The sequence below is a fragment of the Rhipicephalus sanguineus genome, chromosome 9, assembly GCF_013339695.2.
Source record: "Rhipicephalus sanguineus isolate Rsan-2018 chromosome 9, BIME_Rsan_1.4, whole genome shotgun sequence".
Lineage (NCBI taxonomy): Eukaryota > Metazoa > Arthropoda > Arachnida > Ixodida > Ixodidae > Rhipicephalus > Rhipicephalus sanguineus.
Window position 1 is genome coordinate 145,713,596 of NC_051184.2, and position 25,016 is coordinate 145,738,611.

At 51.2% G+C, this 25,016-nt stretch overlaps 1 protein-coding gene across 2 annotated transcripts in view; it reads left to right on the top strand.

The window, feature by feature from the left end:
- Nucleotides 1-25,016, top strand: part of LOC119403989 (receptor-type tyrosine-protein phosphatase mu) — a 963,694-nt gene that overhangs the window by 508,398 nt on the left and 430,280 nt on the right. For both annotated transcript variants that reach the window (XM_049419317.1, XM_049419318.1), the window contains exon 5: nucleotides 621-697. In XM_049419317.1, coding sequence (XP_049275274.1) covers nucleotides 621-697 — 77 coding nt within the window. The remainder of the gene's footprint in view (nucleotides 1-620; nucleotides 698-25,016) is intronic.

Consider the following 25,016-nt stretch of genomic DNA (forward strand, 5'->3'; position numbering starts at 1 on the left):
CGAGAGGAGAGTAAGCGAGTTCTGGCTTTTGAAACAAAAATGAAATTTCCTGCCACGTGCAGTGCAGTGATTGCAAAACAATGACTGCGCCGAAAAAACGGCGCCCGCACGCGCTGAGTGTGCGTCACTATTTCTTGTCCCTGTGTTTTCGCGCTGATTAGCTCCGTAATGGATTCACACCACGCCCAAACTCCCACGCTAAAGTGAACTAAAGTTTGGCACACGTGTTCAGAGGATTCTTGACTTCTGGCGTTTCCTCACTGTGTTGAAAATGTTTTCCAGGCCCCTTCTGTGTCGTTTGGGTGTGCAGAGCGTTAAGGGTTATAGACTAGCCTACCCTTCACACTTTGATGCGTTGGACAGGTCACCTCGAAGTCACTGCCGTTGGTGGCAGCGATACTGCGGTGTGATAAACGGCAATATCGCCAAAAACTACACACAATGTAGTTTCTAATGATCTTGAGAATGATCTACGAAAGAGCAACAACTTGCCTAGTGGGTGGTAAACCGTACCAGTATTCACTTTAAAATAGCGCTAGTGCTTCCTTCTCTTGTTTAGCGTTGGTTAAGCGTCACGTGGCGTCTTCCTCTATTCACATACTATTTCTATTATCTCGCAGATGATGACACACGTGTGATCCTCCATGCCCTCAAAAGCGATCCTTCGTCGGACTACATAAACGCAAACTACATAAACGTAAGCACTGACTTTTCATTATTTGTTGCTCGCCAACAAGTGCATACATTTCTAGATGTCCGCAGCTTTATTGCGCCATTTTGTCTGCAGAATATTTTATGCTTAAATCCGATATGTCTGAGATATCAGAAAAATTTTGCGATGCCCTCAAGGTGCTACTCTCATGGGTCGACATGTCAAAGTGAAACGCGCGGCACGAAGCTCGCAATGCGGCAATGATGTATGAATAGCACCAAGGAGCTGCCCCGCGCGAGATCAGCTGTATCTTCATCGAGAAACCACCCTCAGTGAAAGAGTGTCATACTCAATGCATCCGTGTACTTCAGACACTACACTTCAATGTGAGAAATGTAGCAATTGAGCATACCTACGCAAAATTTAGAGACTTCAAGTGTGTGTACAAAATCTTTAATTGTGCCTATGAGAGGTCTATGAATACCCCCGTTGGCCCGTTGCAAATTATAGCTGCATGTTTGTAAAAATCAGCGTGAACAGGACGGAGCAAAAGACGAGAAGGACACAGCACGAGCGCTGTCAAACAACTGAAGTTTATTGAAACAATAAATCAACGCGGCGTAACCCAACAGCATGCGTGCGCAGAAAATTGTAGGCGACGTCAAAAAAATGGCTAAGCGTGCATACCTCGCAATCTAGCAAACAAACAGACTGTTCAAATGTGCAGTCATCACCCTTCATTTTGATACAGAACGCTTCTGCGACTTCACGAGCACTTTTGTCCTTGTGCTTCAGCATAATGACTGTGTTATTGAAAAACATGGCTAATCTCTCTGTTATAGGAAGAGGTATAACACAAAAGTAAAACGTGTCGTCACAGACGTAGCTGAGCGTTTGTCGTGCATTGTTTCGGCACAAGGGTGAAAAAAGAATGCTCCAGCAACAAACTGTAATGTCACGCGAAGAACGGCAAGCAGCTCAAAACCCGCGACGCGCTGCTCGAGGTGAAATGACGCACGGAAAGAGCATACACATGATGAGCGCGAACTAACAACTGTCACGGCTCGAGAGCTAAAGCGCGCTGCTCAAATACAAAGGAGGACGCACGAAACGAACGCACAAGTATCCACAGGACGTGGAACTTATGCATCTTAGCAAGCGCAGCGGAACACACACAAGAGAAAGATACACGTATACAGGACGGGCGCTATAGCCACCCACTAACTAGCCCAAATTGCCGCGTTGAATACACAGGATGAGCGCGATCTATGACAGTTTAACTTATTTGCGTCTGTGAGTAGCGCGCTCCTTTTGCAAAAGCGGCCGCTCCAGTGAGCGAAGTGACCTTCATGCTTTCTGGGGCTTCAACGCAAACTTGCGATGAAATCACAAGACGTAGTACAAACCACCCCTCACCACGAGATAAGCGCGCGCGCACAGCAACCACGCCCGGTGGAGGAGCGCGCGCATCGCAACGCGCGGGGCGATGACCTTTAAAGCGCACCCTTCTAAAATCACTGGAATGGGAAAAGTACCGCGACCGTCCGGCCCGCCGCCATATTTGGTCCAGCGCCACAGAAGCTGCGGCGGCGCAGTATTGATTTTACGCGGAGTAACGCATGTTTTACGCATTTCGTGCGCTTTTACAGCCCCGAATGAAGTATACCGTTGTTTTCTAATTGATTAGGAAAGAAACAGCGGCAGTTTTCACTTGCGTACACGCGCACGTGCGCGTACTAACGCAATAAGGAAATGCGAAATGCGCGGCATTTACGTGCTCAGCTGTCGGAATTTAATAAATGCGATGCATTTCTGAACAAACTTGTGCGACTTTGAACGTATCTATCTATCTATCTATCTATCTATCTATCTATCTATCTATCTATCTATCTATCTATCTATCTATCTATCTATCTATCTATCTATCTATCTATCTATCTATCTATCTATCTATCTATCTATCTATCTATCTATCTATCTATCTATCGTCACGGTGGCCTCTCCCCCCTCCTTCACCCCTTCTCCCTTTTGGTTGAGAGGGCACGAAGGATATACACACGATAGCTATGTAAATCAGTTCCAGCCTTGAAGAAGACAAGTCCACTTGTCGAAACGTGGGCTCGAGCACCCACCCTTTGTTTACACAGGCTCACTAATTCATTAGGCGCTGATGAAACAACGCTTGCGTCACACCTTTCAGGTTCTTTATTCTCTATTTGTCGTCATCACACACACACACACACACACACACACACACACACACACACACACACACACACACACACACACACACACACACACACACACACACACACACACACACACACACACACACACACACACTTATAAGAGTATATGTGCCTTCATAAAAACAACGGTTTATTTTGTCGATGTTTCGACGGGAGCCCCGTCTTCTACAAGACATAGCATAATAATATTTACAGCGTGTGCGTGTCTTCGTATAACACGTTAAGAGTGAGAGGGGAAAGGACGGAAAGGAAGGGAGGCAGGAACGTAACGAAGAAGGGGAAAAGAAAAAAAGAAAAAATAAATAAAAAGAAAAAGGAAAAAAGAGAAAAAAAAGAAGAAAAGGATGTCAAGAGGGTAAGTGAGAAGGGTTTTGCTTAACGCGAGCATTGTGTTTATTTAGGAAGCGATGCCACATTTTGACAATACAGTCTCCGTGCCCCCACCTTCCTCTCAACGGACAATGTAATGACCCCGCACGTCTTGTATTGTACCTTCCGTGTTCAAGGAATTAGGGGGCTGAGGGCTTTCAGCGTATGCTTTTACGTGTCCGCATTGGTGTAAGGTCTGAACTGGCCGGTAGTGTTGCCGCGTCGTCAATATTTATCAAGCGCATCGGCTCTTTTTGGGAGAGGAAAAGATGTAGAAAAAGGCAAGGGTTGTAAAGGGAATAAAAGCTTGGTAGCGTGATGACAGTTTAAGTACACTCCTATACGACGTACACTACACTGTACGACGTCCGGGACCACTTATCTGTGCACGCCGGCTGTGACAGATAAATCCTCGTTAGTGAGATGCATAAGCTGACAGCTGCACCACGCAGCGGTATCATTCAAAACATCATTATGCTCGGGATGGGCGGCAAGGGGCCGGGGACTGATTAGAGAACGGCGTTCGCGCATTTTAATGACCGTAATGCGGAGAGGGTGCCCGAGTGTTCATTTATTCCGTTTTTTATCGCGTTGAATTTTTAGATAAAGTATGATTCACGTTGCTCCCTTTCTCTGGTTGTTCGAAAATCGGTTTCCAAGAGTGTAACGCTGATACCCTCAAAACTGTGATCTTTCGATGCGACATGTTTAGAATGCGGAAGGCCGAGCAGCGAACGTACATGTGACTGATGGTTGTTGAACCTAATTCTAAAAGGCGTGTCTGTCTGGTCTGCGTATTGCATGTTACATATCCCACATTCCAAAAGGTATATGACGTTCCTTGAGTCGCAGGCGAGTGCACCACTTATCCTGTGCTTAAAATTTGTTTGTGGGCTTTCTGCCACGCTTTTTGTTGTCTGCTTGTGTTTGCATAATTTGCATCTTCCTTTTCCGCACGGGCGACACCCGATTTGGGGCTTTGTACCTATGTTTGAATTTATTAAATGATCCCGGATACTTCTTGGCCGCCTGTATGCCACAACCGGAGGGAAAGTGAAAATTTTGGATAGTCGCTTGCTCTGTTCCAATATGTTGAAGTGTTTTTTAAGATCTTATTAATGTTGGGTGGGTTGTTTGTGAAAGTTAGCACAAGATTTTTCTTGCGTTGCTGATCGGTATCTTTTTGATGGTGTAGCCCCGCCACGGTGGTCTAGTGGTTATGGCGCTCGACTGCTGATCCGAAGGTCGTGGGATCGAATCCCGGCCGCGGCGGCTGCATTTTCGATGGAGGCGAAAATGTTTGAGGCCCGTGTACTTAGATTTAGGTGCACGTTAAAGAACCCCAGGTGGTCGAAATTTCCGGAGCCCTCCACTACGGCGTCTCTCATAATCATATCGTGGTTTTGGGACGTTAAACCCCAGATATTATTATTATTATTATTTTGATGGTGTAGTAACGTCTGGTGGTCCAGATTTGCCGCTTTTTTGATCGCGTCATCAATGATAGCTGGTGGGTATTGTTGATGGAGGAGTACCTCGCGCATACGTGTGGTGCTTTTCTGGAAATCCTGAGAGCGGGAGCAGATTCTTTTGAACCTCTGTGCTTGGGAATAGGAAATACTGGTCTTGCAATGGCGCGGGCGGCAGCTTTTGAAGTGCAGGTACTGTTGCCTGCCCGTAGGTTTTCTATATACACTAGCGACCAACGCGCCATCCTCTATTCGAATGTGTACATCCAGGAAGCTTATTTCAGTGTTAGAGTACACTCTTTAAAAAAATGGAGTGACCCTCTCTCCTTTAAGAGAGAAACGGCGATGTACCCAGTGTTCGTCTTCAAATGGAGGAACTTTCCTCCCTTTTCAATGGAGAAACCGTTCCTCCCCCGTCAAAATCAAGGTGGCTGAAGCCAAGCCAGTGAAGCGAGCAATAGATTTAGGCCTAGCGAGTGCTTCGATTCTCGACTGATAAAGAGTATGCGGCACTGGTAATCACAAAAAATGGTCCCGCTGAGCTTAATATCAAACGATATGACAATAAAATCAAGCAGACAAATCTGTGGTGATGAAAAGCTCGCGAAACGGAACGACGGAACTTCTACGTTTTGCTCGGCCAGCGAGACGGCGTTCATTTTAAAAGAGACGGATACTGCAAAGGAACTCTCACCCGGAGACTGGACGTAAGGCTTGCTATCTTTATTTCTCGAAGCATCACGAGGTGTTGCGACGTTATCCACGCGTCTACGGGGCAATAGGCCTCGACATGTGCCTCCAAAATGTACATTCTCCAGCATCAAAACAATCCCGGCGCAGCAGAGCATAGTTTAGATAGATAGAGAGATGTTCAACAACATATGAGTAGGTGGAGCTGTGAAAGCGCCACAGCCGGGAAATAGGTGGTATCTGGCGCCATCTAGAGGGATTAAACGATACTAAAGAAAGGTGTTTCTGACTTCGGCGGCGTACGTTGATACTACGCTATACATTTCGGCGAGGTGGGCCCATTCATGGATTACTCAAGGACACCGGAAGGTTGATGCACAATTTATTGATACGCACACATGCACTAGGCAGACACATAGTACACACACTCACTGATTTCAATACACAATTCATTCATACGCATACAACTCATTACAGACGCGTACGTTGTTGTGCCTCAGCACAAAGGCCACAATGTCGTCGACTTTCCAATAAAGGATACTTGAAAGCGGAGTCTTCGCCCAGCCGGCCCCGTCAATTGACGTCAGTCGTCGTTCTTCTACGCTGCGCAGCGACAGAGCGCAGCATTCCTGTTGGGGATGGCGGAGACAGACAATAGCGAAGTCAACACCTGCGTGCTGCTCATACCAGCGCATCCCAGTTCGGAGAACATGGATGGGAGTCAACACCTGCAAGCGGCGGAGGGTCAACAAGACAACGCACGGCTACACGATTTAAGGTACTGCCGGTCTGTGGTTAGGGAGTCGAACCAGCCGACGTGGTCGGGCTGGCAGTCATGTTGACTGAGAGCGAAAACATGTAAATAGTCTGTACATAAAATATTTCGTCCATCAACGTGTCCTTCTGACTGCTCCGAGGCCGATGCACACCCGTGTTCGCACCGGCCGCGCAACCCGAGTCCCAACAGCAGTTCCAGAGGTGGGATACAACGACGCGTATTCCTAGCAACGAGCCTGAGGGGACGACATCGGACCATAACGGTGGCGGTAGCGATGGGCCACGCACATCATTCCTAACAGTGGTGGCAGCGGTGGGATGCCACGACGCCGTATTCTACGCTGCGCTCCAGAGGAGGTCTACCTCATACGTAACAGTGGATGGCAGCGCGGTGGGATCGGCCAGCGTCAGCTACCCTGGCGTGGTGAGTGCCTGAAGTTTGCCTCTCTTATTGCCAGACCTAGCTAGACCAAGTCGTTGTTGGCAGGTTTTTACATTTTGTAGTTGGCTTAAAACTTTGTTTGGTCAGACAAGAATTGGATGGTCTGACCGCTTAGTTTTGTAGAGGGTACAGGAGGCGGAGTGCAGTGTCAGTATGGACAAGTTCAGTATGCAGGACCTCCGTGAAATTTGCAAGGAATTAGACATTTCGGTTGGCTCGGCCAAGCGGAAACGACAGATCCTCCTGATTATGGAGGCAGAGAGGGTGACTGTCGAGGAGGCCCAGGAAGCTCATGAGGAGATTCGAGCTAGAAAGGAGGAAAGGGATAAAGAGGAAGCTGCCGAGCGGGAACATGAGCTGAACCTAAGGGAGCTAGAACTTCGTATATCCGCCGCAAGACAGGTTCCCATAATGAGGGAGTCCGTAAGGATGGAAGACCTTTTGCAGCCGTTCAATATTGGCGAGGACATCGCACTCTTTCTTGTTAATTTTGAGCGAACGTGCGAGAAGGCCGGATTCTCCCCCGAAAGTTGGCCGCAAGAGTTGCTAACTCTTTCTCCTTGCGAGGCCGCCGATGTAATAGCTAGACTCAGTAGAAAGGACGCTGTATCGTATGACATGGTCAAAGAGGCGCTGTTGCGCAAATGTTGCTTGTCAGCAAAAGCATTCCGACAGCGTTTGAGTCATGTGCGCAAAGCTAGGACATCGGATGAGGGCACGCATGGGGGCAGAGAAAAGATGGCCAACAGGCACGCAGAGTGCCTCGGGCGTGGGAAAGGCTCAGTTTCAGCCTTAGTGTTAGACGGCCTGCAGGAAGTAACTGAGGTTAGGGATACGTTGTTGAGCCACTGTGGTAGTGTAGGTTCGGCCGAATGCAAAGGCCAAAGAGAGGGGTCTCTGCAGGGCTGTGATAAAGCCCCAGTAATGGAAGAGACTCCTCAGAGCAAGCTGACTAGCTTAGAGAGCGTCGCGGCTGTCGTTCAGTCACAGGCCATAACTGACGATGACCGCGAGGGTAGCTCAGTTCAGCCGTTTGGAGCTTTGACTCCACAGAGTTCCGTACGTGCGAGTACGAGGGATGAGGCGCCTAGTATTGCGAGCCGCTTCGAGGCGCAAGAGGACGATGCGTGCCGCATAGACCACGTGGTCGAGAAGCGTCGCGATGCACTGGAGGCTGAGGCCCGTCATGAGGCGCTTGAGGACGCCGAGGCACTCACAAGGTGCTGAGGAGGAGGCGCATCAGAGAGAACGGAGGCTTCGAAAAGCGAGAGAGGCGGGAGAACAAGAGGCCCGTCGTGAGGACGCCAAGACGCGTCGCAAGGCGCCAGAGGAGAAAGCGCGTCAGAGAGAGCGAAAGGATGAAGCGCTTCGCAAGGCGCAACAGGACGAGGCACGCCGCGGAGACCAAGAGGTCGAGATACGTCGCGAAGCGCAGGACGTAGAGGCCGCCTTCGAAGGCCTGAGAAAAGGGGCTATCCACGATAGTGATAGATCACCCGAAACTAGAGAGACATCTCAAGGCGAGCTAACTGAGTTAGGGAGCGTCGGGACTGTCGCTACGTCAGAAGCACAGACACCTAGCGACGACACCGTGGATAGACTAGTTGAGCCGCCTGAGGTTTTGGCGGTGAATATCGAAGGCAGCGTACTTGCGAGTGCGGGCGTCGAAGCTGCCAGCGTTCCGTACCGTTCGGTGAGAAAAAGGCGCCGGCGAAAACAAAAGGGGAACGAAAGAAAGACCAGTAACGGTAAGCGTGCTAAAGCACTAGCTAAACGTGACGACCGCATCTCTGGAGACGCCAAGTTGAAGGCTTGGCCTGAAATCCCCAAAAGGCGTGCTAGGACAAGTCCCAAGTTGAGAGTCCCGCGGGGATTTAGATCGGGCGCTAAACGCATCGCGAGGAAACGAATGTCAATGAGATTCAGACGCCGAGGTTTCCGCCTGCTCTCATCCTTTTCACTGCCGAGTAGAGGCAGGAGAGCAGCGAGGTGTCACGCACACAGGAATTGTGATAAAGGCTCAAAAGTATGCACCAAGAGACGCGCAAAAAGAAGAAAGCGTCCGCAAGACAGAAATGCGGCAAAGTCGCGACGCGTTTGAGGAGGAAGTTCGGACGTCGGCGCGAAATTGCGAGAGGCACGCGATTGTCATTATTGACAGGTTTCTACATTGCCATTTTTTGGGCGTGTTGGTAAACGGAACTCGAAAACATATTGAGCGCTTACAAACAGGGACGTAAGGGAGACGTGTTGTCGTCTCCCTTACGGTCCCTGTTTGTAAGCGCTCAATATGTTTTCGAGGTTTCTACAGCATGCGTCCAAACCGCCGAGAGACAGGGAGGAGAGGAGCGCATGGTTCGCGGAAAGGGTCAGTGGGCAAAGGAACTCCCCGTTGTCATTTTCGCGGAGCGTTCGTTCAGGTGGGAAACTGTGTGGTCGGTGATTTTCGCGAAGTAGCAGGAGGCGACAAAGGCAAGTCCGCTTCAAGGAACGTAGTGAGGATCGACGAGGGGGTGATTAACTTTCAGGCGTGTCGTACACCCTGCTTGTCGAGAAAAGCCTTCTGGGGGCGACTACCGCGAGTGCGCCTGAAAAGTTGTTGAGGACAGCTGTTAGCTTCTTATGAAATATCGACTCAGGATTTGTTGGAAGGAATTTTGACTGTTGATTTTAGTTAGTAATTAGTATTGCTTGTTATTTCCGCGAGTGTTGATGGCTTAGTTAACTGTTATTGAACTTTGTTTTCTTTAGCGCTCTGTGGTTTTGTTTGATAGCCGATATGCGTTGTGCAGTTAGCTATCCGAAGGTTAGTGACATGCATCACAGCGAGTCGAGGGCTTTAAGAGATGAGCGCCTTGAATAGGGTTACGTAAACTGACTATGAAGAGAGTTTGTGGCGTTTCTGTTGCGTGTCATGCGTGGACCCAAGGAAACATTGGGCAGTTTTCAGGTGGCGTGCGCTGAGTTAGTGCTGGCGTTTGAGGCCCGCTATTTCCGTCACTTAGCGGGAGCCCGCAAGCGGTTGGCGTATGACACGTGCGCAATTTCACGAAAGGCCGGCGCAGGGCTTTGCGTGTGCCGTTCGGGAGCTCCCTAATAGGTTAGGGTGTCCCACGAGTTGTATAGCGGAACGTTAGGCGTTAAGCTAGGAGCTTGCGGGAAAGAAAAGCAAGCCTAGGCTTAGTGCGAGTTTGGCAGATGTTTGTTTGCTGTTCTTTTCGCGTGCGTTCTATGTAGAAGGGAAAGGTTATCGCGAGAGTCGCTCGGTTGTTTGTAAGAATTGTGACCGTAAGAGTAGAGTTAGGTTAGTCGTACATCCGCTGAGTAGAAGCTCGCAGTGGCACTAGTACGTGCAATTACGGATGTCGTTTGCGAGTTCAGTTCCTGATGTGGGTGCAGCGTGACAGAGTGCTCACGGGAACATGTCTGGCTTTAGTGGCGCGATATTCGGAGTAACTGGTGCGGAGGCAGTGACCCGCACGAGAGTGAGCTGATGGCGTAAAATGAGGCACGTTAGCCGTGAGTAAACAATTATGTGACCGCTAATTGTGAAAGAGTAGTATAGCGTTGGTCGAGCGTAACCGAATTTTACTTCTGTTTACTGTAGAGGCAGTAATTTTGACCTATGTATTGTCTATATTTTGGAGGGTAATCTCCTAGCGTTGTAGTTACAGGGCTAGTGGGGATTTAGCGAAGCCTTTGAGCTTCCGTGGCCTTCCTTGGTTGTTTATCCTACATGCCCAAGTAGCTATAGTACAATTACAATTGTAAGCCCTCGAAGTTGTTTCTATAACAACACCTGAAATTGAGGTCTGTTGTTGAACTCGTCGCCATGAGATACGTACTTGTCCTCCTCTTATTTCAAGCGGAAACGTTAGTTGTCAGTAGGATTTGTTTCATTCACGTCTGGCAATTCGAGGGGGTGCGAAGGGCACTTGCAGCGTTGGGTGTGGTTTGACAATGGTTGTCCTGGCGAGTTCGTCTTATCTACAGGAACGCTGAGTCCGTGTGAGCTGCGTGTTCGTGTGGAATGCCATGAACGAGAGCAGTGTTCCTTGGAGCTTCACCTCGAGACCCATGGATGAGCCTGGTGTCCGGCCGCATCAATTCAGCCGAGCCACGTTGAGCAGCTCGTCCTCCTGATGCATTGTTTGGCGGCGGGGGTGCTGTTGTGCCTCGGCACAAAGGCCACAATGTCGCCGACTTTCCAATAAAGAAGGATACTGGAAAACGGAGTCTTCGCCCGGCCGGCTCCCTCAATTGACGTCAGTCGTCGTTCTTCTACGCTGCGCAGCGACACAGCGACACAGCGACACAGCGCAGCATTCCTGTGGGGGATGGCGGAGACAGACAATGGCGAAGTCAACATCTGCGTGCTGCTCATACCAGCGCATCCCAGTTCGGAGAACATGGAGGGGAGCCAACACCTGCAACCGCCGGAGGGCCCACAAGACAATGGACGGCTACACGATTTAATGTCGTGCCGGTCCGTGGTTAGGGAGTCGAACCAGCCGACGTGGTCGGGCTGGCAGTCATGTTGACTGAGAGCGAAAACATGTAAATAGTCTGTGCATAAAATCTTTCGTCCATCAACGTGTCCTTCTGACTACTCCGAGCACGCTGCACACCCGTAATCGCACTGGCCACGCAACCAGAGTCCCAATGGCGGTTCCAGAGGTGGGATACAACGACGCGTATTCTCAGCAACGAGCCCGAGGGACGACATCGGACCATAACGGTGGCGGTAGCGATGGGCCACGCAACCTCATTCCTAACAACGTACAGACGTGTTTACACATACCCCTCTATGAAGCGCAGGCCCTTATATAGTCACTGAGTTACGGCGGACCCTGGTGGCACAAGAGATGCGTCATTTTTCTTGAACTCGTTACCATTTAATGGCTGCAACCCAATATAGGCAGACATTATTAAATTTTCTCGAGAAGTAGGGATTCTACGAAGCTGCTCGTTTTCGAGGAATTGTGAGTGTTAAACATCTAAAATAAGCTTTATGCAAATAAAATGCTGTGTTTCTTTTACCACTTCAATTATACGAGGTGTTTTTTCTAGATAATACAAAATGGTATCCGCGACTAGACAGGGACATAGAAAGAAAACAGACAAGGACACAGCGCTACTTTCCACTGATTTTATTTTCGCTCGAACCGACAAATATATACCGAGCGAGCGGAAACAACAGAAACAATAAATGGACACTGAGTGGGTATATCGCGGAACCGAACACGTGTACGGGGCAAGATCACGACATAGCAAAAGTATGACAACGCAAGATATTGCAAGTCCTTTTGAGAAAGCGAGAGGGAAGACTGGCTAAAGCACATTTCTTCTAATCTATTGATTTCATAAGCCTCAACAATTTCTCTAGTCATTTTACTATGCGCCTTTACAGGACAGAGGTGTTTTCAAACGAGGGCGTGCAGCCACAATCTCCGCAATGAATGCCCAAATGACCTGAGATTGCTTTTGTGACGTTATAGTGATGCTCTTTCAGTCTCTGGTTTATACATCTGCCCGTCTGACCAAAGTACGTCCTTTTAGACGAAAGCGGAATGGCGTAGTCTACGTTGCGAGCACAGGTTGCAAGAAGTGTTAGGTGATTTATAGGCCATGCGTTTACCTTGTTACTCTCTGAATTTACCTGATGACATAACCTCTGTAGATGGTGAGGACCGGAAAAGACTACTTCCATCCCCGACTTTCCGCAATTTTTCTGAGGTTGTGCGAAATGCAATGCATATATGGCACAACGGCAACTTTCTCAGCTCTGACACCACGGCTGATGCCCTTTGATGAGCTTTTAAGCTTATTGCTCAAACCCTCTGCGACAGAGCTCAGCATACCCAATGGGTACCCAGACTGTTTTAAGCGCTTGGCCTGATCCAGGAAACTGGCAATTATTGAAACAAGGCTGTACTATCGAGCGTTTCACAAGTTTTGAATGAGCGGATGCAAATGGCAGGACGGGCTTGTTGCCTCTCGGCTCATAACTTCAGCAAACTTTCTGTGGCGAAAAGTAGTCCTAAGTCTAAAAATCTGATGAAATTGCCCTCGGGCACTTCATGCGTCAACACCGAAGGGGACAAAACTTCTGTGAATGAGGTTATGATTTTAGAGACCGCCAAGTCAAAACTGCATGATTCACTGTTCAAAACAACTACAAAATCATCCACGAATCTGAATACATGCACAACGTCAGGGTTTGTAGCGAGGGAGAGAGACGTCAAGGTGGCTAGCGTGGCCGTGCCGTTCTCGCTACTTTTATTCGAAGGCCCTTGTACCAGCAGAGCGGCAGCGGCTGCCGGCGTGCAGCCTCCAGGACCGTGGGCTCGTTCTCCACTGCTCGCGCCTCGAGCGCTAGGCATGAGCTGCGCGAGAGGCGCGGCGCGTAAATGGTAAAACGATGATGATGATCGTGAGCGATGATGATGATGCCGCTACAGATTACTCCCCCCCGCAGAAATGAAGCCGAAATGAAAAACTATGGGGGCGTATATACAAGGCTGGTGACGCGAGACAAAATGTCCATGGGCAGTCTAGGTCGTCAACGGTGAAGGACTGTCGGGAACCATTGGGTCTCTGGCGGGCGGCTCTGGGAGAAGCGTAGAGGGCGGGTGTCGCAACGAATGGACGCTCTAGGCAGGAGCGAATGCACCCGAGGCCGTACACGTCGGAGCCGAACCAACAAAAATGGCTGGAGGCGATGACAGGCGCTACACCGGCAAAATCGGCGAAGGGAACCACTGCGCGCACTCGGTGCACGTTGTCTTCGGCGCGAGACGAAACGCCGTCGTGTACGGTGGGCGTGAGCAGAATGCGGCAGCTTGCGACGGAATTGGGGGCTTTGCGCGGAGGATTGCGCTGGGGCACATCGAAGGCGCCGGCATGCATCCGGCCCTGTACAGGTTCTGGCATGTTGTGTCGTAAGACACCCAAAACGTCGTAGCATTGTGCGCGGTACGCCTGTCGTGCGATTGGTCATCGTCGGTGCGGTGATCAGCGCGCTTGGATGGTGCTCAGATGTCGTGTGGGCGGCGTCGTGAGTCAAAAGCTCCGGAGGAAACCCGTGGTGCAACCGAGCAAGCGTAGTCTCTGCAGGTTCTGACGGTGCAGCTGCGCTCGGTGAAGCATATACGGTAGACGGCACATGAGGGCCCGTGCGCAGGTCGGAATACTGCACGTCTGCCGTCGTGGCAGGCGTGACATTTGCATGCGGTGCTGCCTTTGATGAAACAGGCATGTCATCCTCAGGCGATTCCGTCATCGTTGCCGCGTCCCGCATGTTCGGCCGAAGTTGGTGAGGGGCACGCACTGCTGCTGCGGGAGACGTCGAGGGCGATGCGGATCGCTGCTGGCAAGAAACGCAGAGCTCGATGGAAGGTCACGCACGGGTATCGTCGACGGCGAAACCTCCGCGAGCGAGGGGCGCACAGCGGGCGAGAGGTTGTCCGTGTCAGCTTCCAGGTCGTGCGGCAAGGTAGCCAGCGTGGAATCTGAGGTCAGGGACGTGTCGTGAGCCGGCGAGGACAGGGACGACGGGCGGATGGCGGGCATGCCTGATGGATCGTCGGCCGAGGGCGTCGAAGAAACGCGGCTCGTGGCGGACTGGTCGATGGCAGCAGCAACGTCGTCGGGCGCGGGAACCTCGGGCGTAGGATCCTGAACATCGTCGGGTGGGTCGTCCGGCGCGGGAACCACTGCGCTCGTGGCCGGGCGAGAAGTGGAAAGAGACATGGCCGGGGAAGGTAGGTCGAGGTCATGGGAGGGCTGCGGGCCGGGTGGTACCGCTCGCGTTGACGGATGGGAAACCCGGAACTCACGGGTCCCCGGTAGCGGGCGGTACGTCTCGCCGTAGCGGGCCAGCACCGCAGCGCAGAGGTCGTCGTATGGCTGCGGGCTGGATGACGACGCGGCGGACAGATGACGCAGCTCAGCCGGGAGGGCGTCAAGCAGGATGTCGTGCATGAGCGGCTGCGCTGTGACGCCATTCACCGCGAGGCAGGCGTCGAGCTGCCAGAACCACGCTCGTGGGTAGGCCGGGTGAAACGGCGGGCTAGCGTGGCCGTGCCGTTCTCGCTACTTTTATTGGAAGGCCCTTGTACCAGCAGAGCGGCAGCGGCTGCCGGCGTGCAGCCTCCAGGACCGTGGGCTCGTTCTCCACTGCTCGCGCCTCGAGCGCTAGGCATGAGCTGCGCGAGAGGCGCGGCGCGTAAATGGTAAAACGATGATGATGATCGTGAGCGATGATGATGATGCCGCTACAGGGTTATTTTTTAGGCGTTCATGAAGAACCTGGTCACGATTGGCTAGGTACAATCACTTAAGCAGGGAGCAATGCATGACCCAATACAGATACCATTTCTTTCTTTAACATTAGTGCCATCCCATGTCTCGTAAGTAGAGTTAACATAAAAACTAAGAAGCTCCATAAACTTGTCGCATGTCAATCCGGAAGCGTTTTGAAATCGTACTGCTCCAAACTTGTCTATGCAATGAGCTACACATCTCAAGTCATTCTGCGGAATAGAATAGTATAGATCCTTTAGATCGATAGAGAAGGCAACAAGGTCCCTGTCTTGTTTCTCTTTAAAGAATTGTACCTCTTGTTCGAAATTGCTTACAAAAATGGATCGTCAATTAGGAAAGGCTTCAAGTGCTTCTTTAAAAACGTTGCCACATGTTTCTGCCAGCTTGTCTTTTCCGAGACTATCACACGGAAAGGACAATCAGGTTGTGTGCGTTTTCGCAGAAAAAACAAGTCAAGCTGACCATTAGTGCTCTTTTCGATGGACCGGGATAAGTGATCTAGTTTGAAGCTTTTGCATAATTTTTCGCGTCGTTTTGCCCTTAAGAGCTAAGTTTTTGTGCACTTGAAACGTAGATGAAATGGCGTCATGAGCTGTTGAATTATATGTGGTCCTGTAGAACACAACAAAACCACCTTCTTTATCAGCGGCTACAAGCGTGAGCGAATCATGTACATAAGTTCTAATCAAGGAGAACTTTCATGAGAAGGGATGGGATCCCGGCTGAGAACCCGGCGTCCACCCGGCTGAGAGTGTCAGCAGGTATGTCCTGGTCGCCGCTGACGTGTCTGATGTCGGTGGAGAATTCCGATATATACAAGAGATGGTGGACTTCTCGTGGCGTGTGCGTCGACGACTCTGCAAAGCGCATATGTCAACGGCTTGTGGTCCGTGAAAATTGTAAATGGTTGACCTTCGACGATATGGCGAAAGTGACGGATGGCGAAGTAGATTCCAAGTAACTCTCGACCGAAAGTGCTGTAACAAGCTTGTGGTTGGGCTGAGTTTCTTGGAGAAAAAGGCTAATGGTTGCCATGAGTCGTCAACACGCTACTGGAGAACCGCTCCCTCGGCTGTGGTAGACGTGTCACTCATGAGGGCTAGAGATGCCGTGGGGTTGGGACGGGCAAGAAAGGCAGCGTTGGCTAGCGCGCCCTTGATCTTGATAAAGGCGTCTTCAGCAGTGGCATCCCAAGGGAACAAGGCCGTCTTGTTCTTGCTGGTAAGCAGACGGTCCAAAGGCGCCACATATCTGCACAGTTCTTGATAAATCGTCGGTAAAATTTTACCATGCCGAGGAATTGCCACAGCTTCGTGATCATTGTGGGCCCAGGGAAGCTCTGGATTGCTTAGTTTTTTATGAAAGTGGGCGGATTCCGCTGGTGTCCAGGTGATGTCCCAGAAAGACCATGTTAGTGACACCACACTCGCTTTTCTAGGCGTTGATGACGATGCCGTGGTCAGATAGCCGTTGTAGCAGACAACGAAGGTGGTGTAAATTCTCTTCCACAGATTTACTGGCCACTATCAAGTTCGAAAACAAAGGGTAGACCACGTGTGACTGTGTGAATGAAACGTTGAAAGGACTGAGCGGCATTCCTGAGACCGAACGGCATTCCCAAAAACTCGAAAAGTCCGAATGGTGTTGTAATAGCCGTCTTGAGTATATCTGACTCGGCCATGAGAATTTGGTCGCAGGCGCGAACAATCTTGGAAAAGATGTTGGTGCCGTGCAGAGTGGCGGTGAAATTCTGTATGTTGGGTAACGGGTAGTGATCCGGAATTGTCTTAGGGCTCAGAGATCGGTAGTCTCCGCATGGCCTCCAGTCACTCGATTTCTTGGGCACCATGTGGAGTAGAGCTGCCCAGTTACTTTCGGATGGGCGAATAATTCGTAATTTCAGCATGCGTTCAAATTCTGCACGTGCAACTTTGAACTTCTCCGGAGCAAATCGACGTGGCCGGAAGAAAGCAGCAGGTGCGAAAGTAAGGATGCGATGACGTACGTTGTGGCACACTGGTTTTTTCCAATTATGCGGTGCGGTGATGTCAGGGAACTCTCGTAGCAGAGCCGCGAAGGGTTCATTTGAAACTGTAGCACAAGAGAGGGCTATATCTGTGGTTTCCGGCGAAGCAATCCCTTTCACAGAGAGGTGAGTTGTCGCGTCTAAGAGACGTTGTCGCTTGACGTCGACAATGGGGCCGTGGTCGGTGAGAAATCAGCACCGATAATAGCAGCAGGAACGTCTGCGACCATGAACAGCCAGCAGAACGGTCTTCGTAGTCCCAGGTTGAGTGTGAACGACCGTTATCACAATAATAAAATTCGCGTTCCATTCACAGCTTCAGGGGCTTTGTTGGGCTAGTTGTGCATGATCCATGAGATTGTTTGGCATAACAGGCAACCGCATGGACAAAGGAGGACACACACACACACACACACATAGCGGTGTGTGTGTGTGCGTCCTTTGTCCTTGTGGTTGCGCGCTACGCCAAACAGTCTCAGACTTCACAGTTTGCAAGTACAGCATGGGAGTAGGGGTGTGATCCATTCGTGTAGCAGGTAGAATGCTGACCTGTGCGCCTGTGTCAGGAAGCGTTGCCCGGTGACCTTGTCGTTGACATGGAAAAGAGGACATCGGGTAGGCCCGTGACATCTCGTCGCCGTTAGCAGTCGGCCGGACGGTTTTCCGACCAGGTGGGAGGAGGCAGCGACGCGCGCGAGCGCCAAAACGTTGACGATACCAGCAGATGTCAGACTGCTCTGCTTCACCGTTGCGCTGGCTCTCGATGAATGGGCAGCGTCGATAAGATGGGGAATGGCGACGTCGACGTGAAGGAGAAGAAACGCTCCTGCGAGTAATGGCAACCAGAAGCTTCTCCAGTCTATCGCATAACTCAGCGACGGGAAATGATATTGATGCTGGCTCGGACCGCGTTGTGAGTGAAGGGCTGACGGCGTGCGATGCTGAAGCCGGAATTGCAGCTGCAACCACTGGAAGTCGATTGGCATCTTCCTAACCTTGTCAGCCAATGTAGCGAGCTCTGACAAATTCTGGGTTGTAGCAGTTGCCAGCACCATCTGGACTTGGGGGGGGGGGGGGGGGGGGGGGGGGGGGCAAGTGCTGAAGGAATAACTCACGGACAGAGGTGCTGTACGTGGTGGAAACGCGTGGACCGAGCAGAATAAGGAATCGACGCAGTAGCTGGCTTGGCCGTTGATTGCCGAGTTGTTCGATTGTGAGTAGCTGTTGCAACCGTGTCCGTTCCGACATAGCCGTGCGGTCCAGAATATCGGCCTTGATTACGTCATAATGTGACTCTCGTAGGTGACTCTCGTAGCACTAACGAATGGAGAAGGTCGGATATCTCGTCGATGACGGCCGCTGGAAGCGCGTTGACCACAAGGAGGTACTTGCGAGTCTGGGACGTAATAGAGAGTTCAAAACTCTCGCGTATTACGGGTTCATTTGAAACTGTAGCACAAGGTTCATTTGAAACTGTAGCACAAGGTTTACGGGTTCATTTGAAACTGTAGAACACCTCTGCTTCGATGAACCATGCCGAGGTGTTCCGTTCCCAGAACTCTGGGTCGAAGAGGTCTCGGCGTTGGCCGAGTTGGTCGAGGCCTGCTAGCGTTCGTTTCCGGTGGTTGACATGGCTCCACATCTTTGCATTTCGTGTTGCACGTTATGATCAGACACAAGTTGCTACTTGATCCAAATCCCGCAGGGGCGTGTGTGCAAGCAGGCGTTTGGTGTGTAGCGACACCACGAACCCGAGCTAAGGGGAGGGGGGTGTTTGGAGCCCTCCCTTGCCTAGCCGTGCGTGGCATTGCCGTGTCCTGGGAAAAGGTGATCCCGGGGGTTGAGCCGACGCCGGGTGATTGGACCTTTAGGGCTCCCGGTAGAGGCAAAACGCCCCTTTGTCCCCTGCTTCATGTAGATGGCAGCCCTGGGCTGACCCATCCAGGGGAAATCGGCAGTCGCCTTTTCCTATCTCTCTCTCCCCCACGTCTACGTCTTTCTGTCCCACTTTATATCTTTCCTGTCTACTTCTCTCTTCCGTCTACTTACAATCTTTCCTGGCCGCGAGGGCTAACCTTGTGTAGTTATTCAACCTCGGATCCTGGCTGGCGTCTCCAAGCGTTATTCAACGTGCTAGCGTCCCCTTGTTGGGCTCAGTTGTGGGTGGCCACCATTGCTGCCGAAATTGTCACATCTTACAACCACGTTGCCCCATCTGTCGGTATTTGCAGCGGCGGTACGTGTGGCCGGCTTCCCCGCAGTGGTAGCAGAGGCGGCGGTTGTCTGGGGCGCGCCAACGTCGGTTTTTCTCGGCGCGTAGTGCTGGCGAGCTGGCTGATGGTAGGGCATCGGTGGTTGTGACGGCGGAACTGTGGCGGGGATGTTGGGCGACGGTACTGCGGTGGTGCAGCGTCTTGACGAGGGCGGGGAGAGGGAGCGGCACGGAGGGCTGGAGCTCCGTAGCTCATGGCTTGACGCTGCGGTGGGGCTAGTTCAGGGATTCCCGGCGAGTGCTGAATTTCCTCTGTGACGATGTCTTCAATCGAGGTCACGTGAAACTGTGGTGAGGGTATCAGCTTGCGCGTTTCCTCCCGCACGATCGCTCCTATCATTTCGCGCAGATCGTAGGAGCCGACGGAATGAGCAGCTGGACAGTCATGAATCGATAGCCGATTGTACTGGCGGTTTCGCATTGCAAGCGTTTTTAAATGCGTAGCATTTCTTAGTCGAACCTGCGACGTCGGTCGCCGTCCACACCCCCACTGCGCATGCTTGGCTCGTCTCGTGCCGGCAGCAAGCCTCTCCTCTCCCTCCCTCCCTCCCTCCTCTCCGTCCCTCCCTCCTCTCGATCGAACGCGGGCGGTGTGTATATAAGCGGCGGAGCGGGCGTTCGGAATTCAGTAAAGGGCGTCTTGGCTTTCGCTTGACTTGACGCTTTGCTTGACTCGAGTAGATGCGATGGAAGCAACAGTACCTTCAATCAGCTTGCCACCACTCGTTCAAGGCAGCGTTACCCCACCCTCACCGTCGTCGGCGTCAACAACAGCAAGCAACGCAGAAGACAAGGCTGCGAAAAGACGAGCATAGGACGCTGAACGCAAGCGTTTGAAGCGAGCTGCGGACCCGGAACTTCGTGCACGAGAAGCTGCTGCGAGACGGCAACGACGGGCTGCGGATCTTTCACTCGGGCAACGAGAAGCAGCAACCGTTCGTGAACGTCGAGCAGCGGATCCATCACTCGGGCAGCGCGACGCTTCTGCGAAACCCAATTACGCCACATTCACGCGATACCCCCTCCACTCTGCGGCGCATTTACTCGAGTTGCCCCCGTGGGAAGATGCGGGCGACATTTTGTTCGATGGTAGTCGCTTCTGCCACGAACTCCTGGATGGTCTTGGGTAGGTTTCTCATCAGACCAGAGAATAGCTCCTGCTTGACTCCTCTCATGAGGAGGCGAACTTTCTTCTCCTCGGACAAGTTAGGGTCAGCGTGGCGGAACAGTCGGCTCATCTCTTCCGCGTGCAGCACCACGTTCTTGTTTGGAAGCTGCACACGGGTTTCCAGCAGAGCTTCGGCCCTCTCCTGGCGGACGACACTCGCGAATGTGGCATGGAATCTTGTGCGAAAAATGTCCCACGTCGTGAGGCTTCGCTCTTGGCTCTCGAACCAAGTTCGGGCAGAGTCCTCCAAGGCGATGTAGACGTGTCGTAACTTGTCTTCATCGGTCCATTCGTTAAAAACGGCGACGTGGTCGTACATCTCCAGCCAACTTTCTTGGTCTTCAGCAGATGATCCTTGAAAGGTCAGTGGTGCCTTTGGGCGCTTTAGCAGCACGGGTGCAGGCGGCATGGTTGCTGTCATTGTCGCTGTTGTGCTGGTCACGGTCGGGGTCTTCCAGGTCTTGTCGGGTAAAGGTTCGTATTCTGGAGGTAGTTATTGTTTCCTGCGGCTTGCTCGCTGCTCGGGGTAGGCGTAGATGTCTTCGTTGCGGCCCCCACTGGGTTCACGGCCTGACAGGGGCGACCGGAACATGAGCGAAGCAGCACCTCCACCAGATGTCACGTGGTCGTGACGTGGACGAAGGCAGAAGTCAGCAGAATACGAAAGAGTCTTTTATTTGGCTAAATTGTGCCAAGAAACGAAATAGTCACTTTACAAGCGATGCACAATGAGGACGGATTACGGCGAACAAAGCGGCGTCCACCGATCAACTGACAAGCGGTCAAGCGCGTCGACTTTTATACAGGCGCTTTCGAACTTTCCAGCGATATCGCTGGTGGCGGCGTTATCTTTTGACAAAGCTGGAACATTCGCACGCGGCGCAAAATCTTAACGGGGCGTTCTAAAATAATCGCGAAGCTTCTTACACATCGCGGCGCGGCCTGCGCAGCGCGTTGCCCACAGTCTTTGTGGGTGAGGCTTCAACTCATGAAAAATAAGACGCGCGGCAATATTGTCCCTGCATCAACTAATCGCTCCCTCAAACGGTGGCGCACCGATGAAACGGTAACATTATATGTGCAACAGGAAAAATCATTTCCCAAATACCATGTCATACACAGTCAATATGAAACTAAGTCAGCACGAGGGGTGTCGCCATTCCTCGTTGCGAAATGTCTAAGAGAAACTATTGGAACTGGTTATAAGGTCACAAGAATGGCTTAGCAGAACTTGTGTTTGGGCAAGTTGGTTCATACTTGATGCGGATGTGCGAGCGCTATGGGACGGGGACATAGACAAGAGGCACACGGGACAGGCGCTCATATAGTTAATCATTCATGTTATGAGCGCCTGTCCTGTGTGCCTCTTGTCTATGTCCCCGTCCCATAGCGCTCGTATGTCCGCATCAAGTCCCAAGAATGGCAGCTGGCGATTTACCCCCGAATGCAGAGATGTTACTTGGCTCGTGCCTTCAACTTGACTTGAGCAAGTCGGCCCGAAGCAAGCACCGGACTTGAAAACCCCCAAGTCGGCCTTCGCCTTTCATAGACGCTCAAGCTGTCTTGCTTGGTCAAGAACGAGCTTCAATGCAGAAACACGTTGCTCGCCTGGTACCGAGGTTAATAATGAAGTTGTTGGCGTAAGGCACGTGTTACAGTAAGAAAAGTTGGTATATTTCAAAAGAACTATCCCATCAAAGTGCTACAAGCATATTTTTGTCATTTTACTGTTAACGAGCGGCACGTGGTTCCCGCCGGCGCAGCGATGCGCAGTGTGGCTTGTGTAAAGCGTCCGTTGCCCGCTGGTTTCAGTGGCCGCCCAAGCGCGGCGCGTTACTCCAAGCTTGCTTGTTTTTGCCTGCGCGCTAATAGAATTTCCCATAAAGATGCGAAACAAGGCATGGTTTGCGTTGTGTACTTTCGTCGTTTTTTTTTTCTTATCGAACGCGGAGTGTGTATGCGCTGCCCTGGCTCGCAAGTTTTAAGCGAGGTATCGCGAATTTTCAAGGCACTAGCCTTTCTATTCGCCTATGGACATGCTGTAGCGAGCTAGGTCGCAGTTATATATGAATAAATAAAAAATGCAACAAGTTCTGGAAACAAAGTGTACAAAGCCCTTGTTCAGGCCCATGTGGGTGCCGCCACCCAAGAAGCTAAAGAATAGAACGGGAAATGCTAATTATTTGTCTGCTTTCGTTGAACATCTGATTCTTGGTAAACAAGACAAGAAGCGGGGGTCGGGATCATGGGCCGCGGCGGAATTTTGCCTCGCGGGGTGCAGCAATGCCGCGCTGCATGTTGGTGAGGGGAGGGGGCGGGACGCACATGGTCAGGATATGTTATCTGCTGGAAGCTTTGTCGCGAACAACGAAAAAGACGCAGGCCTGCCATGTGCGTCCTGCGAGGTGAACGAAGAGCTAATCCACGTATTTGTACGAGAGCACCTGTTTGTAATACAAGGCTACGAGGAAGTCCCAAGAAAAGCTTCGCCTTGTCACCAAAAAATTTGTGCTGGTCCGTGGATTAAACCCGCACTAGGGGAAGCTCTTTTCTTCTGAGAAAAGCTTAAGGAATTTTTCGTATCGTTGTGCTGCACACTGATGCCTGTCAAGTTTCTCAATCCCACACAGCTGCACCGAACGAGACAAAAACGACGCAAAATGTTGTGTACTATGAAAACATTTTTCGGCTCATGCTGTGTCCCCCACGTCACTTTTCGAAGCCAAGTCGTCGAATCAAGGAGAAAGAACCATTCGCTGAGATGTCGCAGCAAGGCACGTTGTGATCCCAAGAGACACCTCAGCGCAAGGCGGCCCCGCGCTTCAATGAGGACGAAAAAAGTGTGCTGATCGACCTTGTGAGGCATTTCAGGCACAATAACGAGTGGGAAAAAAACTGATGTTGCGTCAGTGGCGAAAAAAAATGAAACGTGGAAAGAAATAGCCAAGCGCTACAACGCCAACCGTACGGGATTACCAGGTGCCATCACCTGCAGCTCAAGAAATTCTAGAATAACCTCAAGCAGAAATGGAAAGAGGAAGCTGCAAGGGAAAAGCGAGAGCGCCACAAAACTGGTAAGAACATTATTAAACTGCTCAGCGCAAAAATTTTACACGGTACACATACAAACGACGAGGACAAGCGCAGACTTCCAACTGATTTTTACTCCACGTCGTTTGTATGTGTACCGTGTAAAATTTTTGCGCTGAGCAGTTTAATAATGGAATACCAACTAGCCCAATCCCACACTTTACTTTGGTAAGAACAACATTTTTTTTTGCATGACTGGTTCACTTGAGCTATTATTCTTGTGATCTTCCACATGTTTTGTATTCGGGAGATGAATCATTGGTGAGCGTAAATACACCGGGGCTATTAATGCGCACGTGTCTGCAGTCGACACATCCTGTAACGCCAGGAAATTCGGCCACTTCATAAAAGTCTCGCATAACTTTAGGAAATCCCGCCAGCTGCGGGAAGCGCACCAGCATCGAGTACAAGTGCTTTGCGATGAGTAGGGTCACTTTTCCGACTGCGCGGCGCACTGTCGACTGCGGAATGCGGACGAGATCCCCCGTGACTGTCTGGAATGTGCCAGCGCCGTAAAACCTGAGCGCCATCAGTAGATGCAACATGGGAGGCACAGGCTGTCCTCGGTTGTCCCCGCTTTCTTGGAGCGGCAACATAGCCAGAAGCTGCCGCATGGCGTTCTTGGTGAACCTGTAGCGCGCGTGGAATTGTTCCTCGTCGTACAACTCCATCGGATTTCCTCGGTCACGTAAGGCGGGTCGCGGAAACTTCGGCAGGCAATGTACCTCAGAAAATGCTACGTCCATAGCGTGGCAAGCAAATTCAAAAGCGGGCAACCTCTGCGCGACGTCCATTCGAGAGGCGGCCATGTTGGAATAACGCATCAAGACTGTTTCAAGCTAGCCCAGCAGCAGGCTTGAAACTCGTCCTGACTTCGACCAAGCCAAGTCGGCCGCAAGTCGTCCGCAAGTTTGAGAACGATTTATGACGAGCGGCAAAGCTGTCTTGAGTCAAGTACGAGACAAGTAACATTTCTGCATTCGGAGGTTACTCCTAGAAGTACGAGATAAGCAGCAGTACGACAAACTCGCCCACCTTGTTGCTTTCGGAAATTTCCCGATCTCTTTGAGCGCACACCGGAACATCAACAGTGTCAAAGGTATAGTGTCCGATGAGGACGTCATTGACCTCAGCGAGAAAGAACTACCAGGTGGATGGAAAGACTCAAATGTCACTCATGTCCAACGACTCAAGGCGCGACAACACCGAAATACTGGCCAAGCATCTGATCCTTACTTTCGCCTGCAACACACTACCCGAGAACATCGAAACCGGCTACGTCAAGCTTCCTGTAAGGCCTTTTATTCCAAACCCGCGGCGATGTTTTAAATGCTAAAGGTTCGGTCACGCGTCTCAGTGCTGCCGAGGACAGCTTACTTGTGGAAAATGCGGAACGATGGGTCATTCTGTTGATGATCGCGCTGGCGATGAGACTCGCTGCACGAACTGTGAAGGTGATCACCCCGCGTACTCCAGGGCCTGCCAGG